This window comes from Petaurus breviceps, unplaced genomic scaffold (assembly GCF_028583685.1).
Source record: "Petaurus breviceps papuanus isolate PSGF00001 unplaced genomic scaffold, PetGlider_PUasm1.0 37, whole genome shotgun sequence".
NCBI classification, from domain to species: domain Eukaryota; kingdom Metazoa; phylum Chordata; class Mammalia; order Diprotodontia; family Petauridae; genus Petaurus; species Petaurus breviceps.
The window spans coordinates 7497451-7509075 of NW_027186296.1; the positions used below are offsets into that span (position 1 = coordinate 7497451).

An 11625-nucleotide genomic window follows, 5' to 3' on the forward strand; every position below is an offset into this window, starting at 1 on the left:
TAAATAAATAGGAAGAACAATGGAAGAAAATGCCATATGACTGGAAAAATCATCCCAGGTCAGAAATTCCCAAGACTTACAGAACAAAGTAAAAACTAATAAGATTTTGGGGCAGAAATTTTGGGAAGAAAAATTCAGGTCTCTATTTTTGGAACAAACTTGTTGCTTAGACAAAAGGGTAGAGTTTTCTTGGCATTCTCCCTGCTACAACCAATGTCTTCTTGCAGTTTATATTAATCAGGAAAAAAAAGAATTCCACAATGAAGATTTTAAAAAATGAAGTTCATGTTAAAGGTTATTTTAGTTACTCCAACAGAACTTTTAAAAATAATTTTGAGGATGCACCCTATTTTAAAATATTTAATTTTAACATTTTTTTGAGTTCCAAATTCTCTTCAAACCCAATTCCATCCACTAAGAAGGGAAATAATATACCCATTATACATGTGAAGTCATACAAACCATATTTCCATATTGATCATGTTGCAAAAAATGCAAGAAAAATAAAAAGGGTTTTTTTTAATTATGTTTCACCAGTTTTCCCTTTGGAGGTGGATAGCATTTTTCATCATGAGTCCCTCAGAATTGTCTTGGATCATTGTATTGATCAGAGTAGCTAAATCCTTCACAGCTGGTCATCATTACATTATTCCTGTTACTGTGTACAACGTTCTCCTGGTTCTTCTCACTTTGCTCTGCAATAATTCATATATATATTTCCCGGGTTTTCTGAAACCATATGGTTTGTTATTTCTTATAACACAATAATATTCCTTCACAATCATATATCACAACTTGTTCAGCCTTTCCTTAATTGCTGGATATCCACTCAGTTTCCGGTTCTTTGCTACCACAAAAAGGGCTACTAGAAATAATTTTGTACATATAGGGTCTTTTCCTTTTTCTTTGATCCACCGAATTAGTATACAGAACTAGGATATAGAAGTAGTAGCAAAGACAACTATTTAGACTAGGGTCAAAATTTAAAAAAATGCACAGTTTTGTAAACTTTTCAGCATAGTTTCAAACTATTGATCAGAATGGTTAGACCAGTTCACAACTCTACTAACAGTACTTTAGTGTCCCTATTTTTCCACATGCTTTCCGTCATCTGGAGGGTAGACTCTCCTTTTCTGTCATGTCAGTTAATCTGATAGGTGTGAGGTAGTGCCTCAGAATTGTTTTAATTTGCATTTCTCTAACTCTTACTTAGATTTAACTCTTAGTGATTTAGAGCATTTTTATGTGACTATTGTTAGCTTCGGTTTCTTCTTTTCAAAACTTCATATCCTCTGATGATATCTCAATTGGGGACTGGCTCTTATTTTTATAAATTTGACTCAGTTCCCATACATTTAAGAAATGGGGCCTTTATAAGGAAAACTTATTGTAAATGTTTTTATATTATTTCATTGTCTATGGTACCTTTTAGCGAAATGTAGTTTTCCCAATTATCTCTTTTAATTAGATGGGTTTTTTTTATTTTGTTTTATCTAAAATCACTTGCTACTCCTATCTTTTTTTACTTCAGCTGAAGTATAATAAATCCTATTCCAGCCCCTTAATTTAACTCTGTGTGTGTTTCTCTTTCAAGTGTGCCTCTTGTAAACAACATATTGTTGGATATTGATTTCTAATCCATTCTGCTATCTGATTCCATTTTATGGGTGAGTTCTTCCCATCACAGTTATGATTACTGTTTATTTCTTTCCACCTTATTTTCTTCTGTTTATCTTTTTTTAACCCTGTCCCCTTCTCAAAATTGTTTCACTTCTGATCATTGCCTTTCTCAATGTGTGTTTCTTTACCCAGCTGAGTGTGTGTATACACACACACACACACACACACACACACACACACACATATATATATATACACCTACATATATGTATATGTGTGTGTTCTTGGTTCTTTGAACCAATTCTGATGAGAGTGAGGCTCAAGTGTTGCCTGCCACCATCACCCCATTTAGGAAAATTGTAAAATTTTCCACTGTAAAACTCTTTCCTGCATGAGGAAAGATGCACCCATGAAGATGATCTGTCTTTCTGGAAAACCAAGGTCAGGTCCAGGGTGTAACAAAAGGTTACATCCTTTGATTTAGTCCATACTAAAACTAAGAGTTCCTTTGGTTAACAAAGGGACATTCCCTATTTAAATATCTCGTGATGATGTGTATTCAACTAACCAAGTCTATTTGAGTAAGGATTCCCTTCTAACCTTAATTAAGTCAAGGTCCTTAATAAGAATGAAATCAAGAACTTAGGAACAGAACATTGTTTTCTTGGCATGGATAGTTGAAAAAAGATATTTGATTCATATTAGACCAAAGACTTGGAAAAAAAATATTGTTAGTATTTCAGAAAATGACAAGAGTACTTGGTATTATGTGCTGCCACAAAACTAAGGAAAGTAAGCAAATATTTCATAGTAGGAAAAGAATCATAACTAACCTAGAAGAAGCTTTGTAAATTGAATTACCTCCCTAGTTGTTACTGTACTATACACCCATTAAAAGTTTCCCTTAAATAGCAAAACCTCCTTAACCACCTAAGAGGTGGACATAATATTAATGAGCAAGTAGAAGGGAAATCTTATGGTCTTTTTCTTTATAGGGACCTAAGTCTTAAGTATCCTAGCAAGCAAAAAAATATGACTAATTGAAGTCTGAAGGGTAGTACAAGAACGTTGAGGTATGAACTGACCGGAACAAAAAAATAGAGAGAGATTACAGGCTGGAAAGAAGCTTAGATTATTAAGGCTGATTTCCATATGGCTAAGTTATTAACCCTAGAAATTCTATAAAGGCCTCATAAAATCTTGTCCTAGAAATGCCCAAGATGCAAAGCAACTGATGTAATTGTGTCTTCTGTCTTTTCCACAGCTCAGGGACCAATGAACAAGTCAGGAGCACAGACTGTGACTGAATTTGTCCTCCTGGGTTTCCCTGGTCACTGGCAGATACAAATCTCCCTCTTTTCTTTGTTCTTGATAGTCTATATCCTGACCTTGATGGGGAATGGGGCCATTGTCTGTGCAGTGAGGTGGGACCAGAGGCTCCACACCCCCATGTATATCCTACTGGGGAATTTTGCCTTCCTAGAGATCTGGTACATCACCTCCACTGTTCCCAGCATGTTAGAAAACTTTCTCTCAGAAACCAAAACCATCTCTTTTGCTGGATGCTTCCTCCAATTCTATTTCTTTTCCTCCTTGGGTACAACCGAAGCCTATTTTTTGTGCATCATGGCTTATGATCGTTATCTTGCCATCTGCCACCCACTACACTACCCAACCAAAATGACTTTACAGTGTTGTTACACCTTGATGTCTGTGTGCTGGGTGCTTGGCTTCTTAAGCTACTCTCTTTCTACTATACAGCTCGCCCAGCTGACATTTTGTGGTCCCAACATCATTGACCACTTTATTTGTGATTTCGATCCACTGATGGCTCTGTCATGTGTCCCTGCTCCTGCCACTGAAATTCTGTTCTATATTCTAAGCTCCCTCATCATTATCCTCACCACACTGTATATCCTTGGCTCTTACATCCTGCTATTAAAAGCTGTGTTGAAAGTGCCTTCAGCAGCTGGCCGGCATAAGGCCTTCTCCACATGTGGATCCCATCTGACCGTAGTCTGCCTCTTCTTTGGAAGCCTTATGGTCATGTATGTGAGCCCAACATCTGAGAACTCAGGAGAAGTACAGAAGATAATAACCCTGTTCTATTCAGTTGTGACACCGTTTTTAAACCCCATGATCTATAGCCTCCGAAACAAGGAAATGAAAGCTGCTCTGAGAAAAGTCTTGGGGATAGCTTCAGAATGAACAAGTTACATGTATGAATTTTACATGTGGTTCTATACTCTAACACAATTCAACAAACTTTGATTACATGCTTGCTGTGGGCAAAACACTGGAGGAAATACAAAGATGAATAAAGACAATTGAGAAAGGCACAGTCTCCCACTGCTGCTGAAGGTTATACTTCAGAGGGTGAGTTGAGAACATCTCAGGATGATTCCCCATCCTTTCATGTACACCATGTCCTGGTCTGTCTGAATCTCAACTCAAAAAATAGTAAGAATCAGGTAGACATTTACTCTTAATCCACTGAGTCAACCTCCACTCCAAATTCTACATTGAGTTTCAAAAGAACTTTATCTGTCTGGGTCATGGTATACTGAACTAACCAAGCTGATGTCTGCTGAGCTCTTCTTGTTACTTTTGGTATCACAGCAGGTTTTCCTATGGTCTGTCAAAGGCCTTTTCAAGGTTTCCAGGGGACAGGAGGCACAAGGGCCATCTGATCAGGTGTCTCCCATCCATACCAGGAAGCAGCTTACCTCTGTAATCACCATCATCCTCCTCTCTGCCCCCTTCTATGCAAATTGCTTAGCAGAGACACACAACAACTCCTCAACTGTTCCTCCTTCTAACTCAGACTTGGCATTCTCAGCACAGTGCCCTAATACAGATTTCTGTTCTCAGGCTTCCCGGTACTTCAGGAGTGAGATGAATGAAGAAAGATTGCCATAGGTATCAACTGGAGTCTCGGGTTTCTCACTCTCATTTTGCTAGGTGGGGGATGGGGGAGAGAATGAATTCAGAAAGAGAGCATGAGACAAATCCAACTACATGCAAGCATGAAATTTGGAACTCCAGAGACGAGACTATCAAACTCCTCAAGCTTCCTAAATGAAAGAAAGGATACAGTTTTGAAATAAGATTCAATTTGCTTTTTAAAGGGAAGGGCAAAGGGAAAATCTCTAATTTCATCAAGTTTAATACTACTTTTACACTTAATTTCAAAGCCTTGATAGTTTTTCCTTCTCACTATTCATTAATATCAAATTATTTTCATAAATATTTGCTGAGTTGAATCAACAGGAAGAATTTATGGAATACCAGCTGTGTTCATAACACTATCTTGCTCCTCAAGGATGCAAAAAAAAAAGAGCCATTCCTCAATAGATAAATGATCAAATAATATAAACATTTTTTTAAAGAATCACAAGTTATAAATTGCACTAATTGCTATTTGGAAATGTGCTCCACATCAATAATTATTCAAGAAATGCAAATTAAAAGATCACTGAGGTTTTACCTTTCACCCTGACCAAGATAACAAAAAGGGAACTAGTCAATGTTTGAGGAAAAAAAGGAATGCTTATATATTTCTGATTGAGCTATGAATAAGTCCAACCTTTCTAGCTAACCATTTGAAATTATTTTTTTAAGTAACTTAACTGATCATATTTTTTGACCCAATAAATCCTTTTACTAGACAAAGTAAAGTCTACACTTTTACTAACACAGAGTTGGAAGATAGAAATAAGAATCACAGAAGGGCTCTCTAAGGTAGAAAAATCCTGGAAACAATGTAAATGCTCATCAGGTGGAGAATAACTGAGTAAACTGTGATATATAAATGTAGTTAATATTGTTTTGCAGAATCTTAAAGGGAACTCAGAGAAAAATAGGAAGATTTATACTAACTAATATGGATTAAGATAAGCAAAAACAGAACACTATGCACAATGACAGTCCAATTTTCAAATACTATCTTCATAACCAACTCTTGATTTTCCAAATTTGCCTTTCTCTTTTGAATCCTTTGTGTTTAATAAGCAGCAGCGATAGAATTATGACTTCCAACCCTAAACTCTTCAGAGATTAGTTCTTTGTTTTGCCCAAGTTCTTATAATCATTAGAAACTCTTTCTAGGTTCCTTCTGGCATTATCATTTGTGGACATGAGAATTTCTATAAGTCTGACAAGTCTTTTGAGGTTTTCTGACTTTCTTGAATACGTGACCAAGGAAAACAACGGACATCTCTATTGTTATTGGGTGAATAAATAGCATCCTCTCTGCCTTCTCATCAGAGAACCACCTACTACTGCTGCACACCTCTTCTTCCTGTGACACTGTGGGGTGTTAAGGGAGGACTAGCACCCCTGGTATCAAGGCTTGCTGAGTCCTTTTCAGGGCTGCTCATCCACCTCTGGTGTCCAAGTAATCACCCAGCTCTCACTTGTGGCTCCAAAAAGCTATAGCACGTACAGCAGGCATATCTCAATAAACCATCCCAGCAGAAAGGTTAAACCAGATTAAGGGTAATTGACAGACTTCTAACCCATCAATAAGTTAGAAGGTTGTTTACTCCAAGCATGTGAATACTTCCCTCCAGCAGAATAGGAAGATGAAAACAATTTGTTCCAATGGCCGTAAAGGTGACTGAAGCAGGCGCTGTGGAGCACTAAAAGCTATCAAAGACACCAAAATCATCCCCTGCATCCCCTGCCAACACCAGCCATCTTGACTTTTGTCCTGCCACTAGACTTAGAGGTCTCTGGAAGAGAGAGTGAGGCTGACAACTTTGTACAACTCTGCCTCACTTAAATCCAATTCACACACAAATCAAGATATCACCCTGTGATGTCATTGGTCCTCTTTAAAAATGAAGGATGAATAATAAAAACAACCAGAGCATCATTCATCTGGCAGCACCCATATATACACATCCTCATTCCTTGGGAAACAAGCAGCTACTTCTTTTTCAGAGGTTCCAGCCCCATTCTACCACGATGATCTTCTTATCTCTTTCTTAACTCCATGTATCTAATGGTGCCTCTTCTTCACTTTCCCCTCTATGTGATACTATTCTGCTTGCCAGTCTGAATCTTCAGAAAACCTTTTTTGTGGGCAAAGTAAAGCCTTTTTTCCATGTTTTTAAGGAATACTTCATTCTCCCTGATAATCTAGAGAGTGGAGAAAAAGTTCTTGAGTCTCTTTACCTTCTCTTCTAGGAGGAAGACTAATCTGCTTATTAAACCTAGACAGCATTCATTTGGATTCATTTGGCTATTGTAGAAAAACAAACATTACACACTAAATGCAGGCCATTCAAAATCACACCTACTGGCCATACTCACTGGAAGTGAGATCCTTGGCTTTTGCCTTGGTCAATTCCAGCTGCCACCTCCCCAAGTCTGTACCCATAACTGTTGGTACCCATCCAGACCACCATAATCTTGGGAGAAAGTGTATCCTGAATCCACATCCTCCAGCTACCACAACAAGAGAATGCTAAGTGTTATTCTCACCAATCCTGAAGTTGATTACATCCAGAAGTTGTTGTTATCTTCCCTAAACAAATATCATGGCAAATTATTTGTGGGTAGCTTCAAGTCTGGAGTTATCACTCTCCTTGTCTCTCCAGAGTCTAATTAGAATTTAAAAAACATACGTGATTTCATTTCCTTTCCCTCACTAATGCCTTTACTTGTATTACTTATCTTGTCTTCATTCTCTTTGAGTTCTTTTTCTTCTCCAGCTCTTCCTCCTTTCCTTCTTTCTCTTAAAATGATTCTTCTCCTTCTACTTCACCTTTTTATTCATTAGTCTGTAGTCTTTTTCTCTCTTCCTAAAGTCCTCTCAAGTTGATTCCTGACGCTGAATCTCTAGATTTCCATCTTCTTCAGCACAAATCTTTCTCCTTAACTTCTTAAGTCTTTTGTCTTCCTCAAATTAAATCTGTGGCCTTTTTCATAACTCCATAGCCCTTCAAATAACCTTTACAATTCCTTCTTTTTCTCCTCTTTTTCTTTCTTAAGCTCAAGCTATCCTCTTGGTCTTTCTCCTTCTTTCACAACTTTCTGCTGCAGAAATTGGAACGATAATTATACTTGATTGCCTCAAGGTGATCAGGGAAAAAGGAACAGAAACTATATGTTTCTAAAATATTTATAGCAGCTCTTTTTGTGGTAGAAAAGAACTGGAAATTTTGGGGATGCCCATGAATTGGGGAATGACTGAACAAGTTATGGTATATAACTGTCATGGAATACTACTGTGCTATAAGAAATTACGAACTGGTTAATTTTAGAAAAACATGGAAAGACTTGCATGACATAATGAAAAGTAAAATGAATAGAACCAAGAGAACATTGTGTACAGTAGCAGTAATATTGTTCAAAGAATAATTGTGAACAACCAAGTTTTTCTGAATATTACAAATACTTAAATCAGCTACAAAGGACCTATGAGGGAAGGTGCCATATACCTCCAGAGAAAGAAGTGACAAATAGAAGCATGCATGATATGATTGACAAATGGAAGTTTGCATGATATGGCTTTGCATATATTTGTAAGTCTGTGTCAGATGATGGCCCTCTCTAGTGGGGAGGGAGGGAAGGAGACAATTCAAACATTAAAATGTAAACAAAACAATTAAATTAAAAATATTTTAAAAGATGTTGATGTGAAGAAAGAATCAAACCATGACTGGTTAGAGTCTCTCTTCCATGACCCTACTAATTTTTCACACTAGGAAGGGAGAGGGAAGGGAAGAAGTTCTAATCCTGAACATACTATGTGCCAGATACTGTGCTAAGTACTTTACAAATATCATGTCATTTGATCATCACAACAACCCTGTAAGTTAGGTGTTTATTGAGACAAATCTTACGTGGCTTACCCACAACTGGTGTCTTTGGCTGGATTCGAACTCAGGTCTTCCTGACTTTAGGCCCAGAAGTCTATTCCACTGGCCAAACAAGAAACAACTATTTCCAGATATAGGATTAGGAGTCCAATGAATCTGTAAGAGTAATAGACTGTCCTGGCTCCGTCTGAGGGCACAATCTATTATAGACAGAAATGAGATATAGTGATATAATAAAAAGAATCCTAGGCTAGGGACACACAAGAGACCTCAACACCAGTCCTGGTTCTGTCACTACTTATTTGGTCTTCGAAAGTCATTTAAAATCTCTTAGCCTCTCTAAAATAAGAGGTCAGACTAGCTGATATTTAAGGTCACTTCAACTCAAGTTACTATGATTTCATATTTGGACATGGACTAGAGAAGCGGTCTCAAACTCAAATAGAACTGCAGGCCACTTAGTGACTTGGAAAACCAAAACTTAACATTGCCCATGTTGTATTTTTATTGATTTTGCTAAATATTTCCCAATTATGTTTAAACCTGATTTGGGTCACACTCCAGAGTTTAGCAGGCCATCATTCTGATACCTCTGGACTAAAGAATCCTTATGGTTACCTTCAGCTCAAAAATGTATAATTTTAAGGCAGATATAGACCTAGATATAAACTTCTAGCGAATATGACTATGAAAATTCAACTCATACATTAGAATTGCCCACATGCAAAGTTGTAAGAGGACAGGCTAATAAAATCACAATGGGACAAGACACCTCTCTCTGTAGGCAAAAACAAGCACATAAACTGAGAGTTCACACATATAAGGAGAGTCTAGTTTGGTACTAAGTTGTTAAGTGGTCCAGAAAGAATATCAGAATTAAGCTTTCCACACATCCTAGCCATCGTCTAAAATGCAAAGGAAGTGATGGGGATATACCTGTAAATTTGCAGAGTCCTCAGCCTTAGGCCTCCTAACATTAAAGATATGATTGCAGTGCTGGCCTTCACCCACTCATCAACCCAATTATTCAGATATGTCATAACTACTGTGTATCAATCATAAGCAAATTGGTTTATTGTGCTCAACTGACAATTTCATTCTGGAGCTAATCATTTGATTATTTAACTTTCTTCATTAGCAGTTCTTAATTCATCACAATATGTGGCAAAAGAGAAGCATAGAACAAAGAGCCTTGACCATCAAGGAATCAATACAATCACAAGATTGTGTTGTTGGGATCAACATGACTTCACAGAAGCATAAAAGTTTAGAGTTGCAAGGAATCTTATCAACCATTAAATACAATTTCAGTGAAGTGTTCCTCAAGTTTCAGACTTCTGATGACAGAGAAATATTATCTCCCAATGCAGCTTTGGCCCACCCAACATCTCTTCAGCTACTATTTAAAGACAGCTATCAAGACTTCACTTTTCCAGATGAAACATCCCCAATTTCTTCAACCAGTTGTCATGTTACATGGTCTCAAGGCCTTTCAGCACCCTGATGACCAGGGCAGAGCAGAAAAGAGTTATCATTTCTTTTTTCCTGGCAATTCTGCCTCTCCTGATGCTGACAAAGATCCTATTAATTTATTTTCCTGCTGAATCTCAAGTATGATTCATAAAGGCCTTGAAGATCCTGAAACCCAAGAATTTTTTTTTCCAAACAAACTGCCACTTAATCATTCTTTCTCTCTTTCAATGTATTATCTTGTCCTAATAAGATCAGCAACAGACATATTTTTTTAATTGCTGGAATGAGAACTGAAATATTGAGCTAAGCATTGTGCTGTAAGATGATTGTTGATGTCTAGTCACTATTCAGTCATGTCTGATGCCTTGTGACCCCATTTAGGGTTTCCTTGACAAAAGGTATTGGAGTGGTTTGCCATTTCTCTCTTTGACTTATTTTACACATTAGGAAACTGAGGCAATCAGAGTTAAGTGACTTGCCCAGAGAGGCCAAATTTGAATTCACAAAGATGAGTTTCCTGACTCCAGGCCCATAACTTTATCCACTGTACCATCTAGCTGCCCCTCTATTAAGATGACACTAGCTATTTAATTAGGGAAATGACCATAACATAGATTAGGATTAACTCAATTTTTGTGAAAAGGTGTTTCAAAAATTATATGATCATCATGGTTTGGCGAAAATGAAGAAAATCACAGAAATAGAGTAAGAAATGAAGAAATTACATATAGGGTTTATAATCTGAATTTTGTGGGATACAATTGATGATGTAAATTTGCACTTGAAAAGCAACTAAGAGAAGATTCTAGGAAGATGGCAGAATACGTCAGAATATTCCAAGCTCTCTAGATTTTCCCCCATAAAGGAGATGAAATAGCACCTCCAGGCTAATATTGGACAGTAAAAATAAGAGTAGGGGCAGAACAAGGGTCCTCCTGGGCAATTAGAGAAGATCTGAAGAAAAGTCCCAGGATGAGGTTTGGTCCCTATGAAGAGTAAACACCTCCAGGCTAGGTCCTAGGTCCCAGGTCCACTTAAACAGCAAGGCCACAAGCCCTGGGGCTAGCTGAGTTGAGAGGATGCCTCAGCCCCAGTGTGGGAAACTTTACCCCCAGGACAGTGAGGGGTGTTGGACATCTGAGCTAGGGAAGATCAGGGAACCTCTTGTGACAAGGAACACCAGACCTAGCTGTGCTGCAGAGATGCAGCAGAGGTAAGAAGGAACCAGCACACACTCAGTGAGTGCAGAAGCAATAGGGCAGATGCCACTGCCTGTGGGCACTTACAGGAAGCTGGAGATGTTGGTTCCAGTTCCAGGCAAGGGAGTGGGGATGGGGAGGGGGGCAGAAAGGGGAGGAGAACTGAAGGAGGATCTGAGGCCAGAGGCACCATCCCCCATACCCCAGGACTAGAAGTGATTATAAAAACTGAGCTACTACAATTTTTTTTAAATGCATAGGCAAAGGAAAAGAAATTCAACCTTAGAGTTTCTATAGAATAGAGAAGACTGGGGTTCATCTTCAGAGGAGGACACTGAAGCAAAGAAACTCTCTTCTATCCCATAGGGTAATGTGAAATTGTCACTTGCTCAAAAAGAATTTATAGAAGAACTTTAAAAAAAGACTTTTAAAATCAACTGAAAGAGATTGAGGAAAAACGAAGAAGAAGAAGAAGAAGAAGAAGAAGAAGAAGAAGAAGAAGAAGA

General features: G+C 37.8%; 1 protein-coding gene across 1 annotated transcript; it reads left to right on the forward strand.

Moving 5' to 3' along the window:
- The first annotated feature begins 2865 nt into the window (after positions 1-2865).
- LOC138168446 (olfactory receptor 11H4-like) lies at positions 2866-3828 on the forward strand. Its single transcript, XM_069097470.1, has one exon. The coding sequence runs from the start codon at positions 2896-2898 to the stop codon at positions 3826-3828; it is 933 nt and encodes a 310-aa protein (XP_068953571.1). The 5' UTR covers positions 2866-2895.
- The last annotated feature ends 7797 nt before the right edge of the window (positions 3829-11625 follow it).

What these genes read in the sequence shown, in the direction of transcription:
- LOC138168446 (XM_069097470.1), top strand. Translation starts at nt 2,896, where the DNA reads ATGAACAAGTCAGGAGCACAGACTGTGACTGAATTTGTCCTCCTGGGT.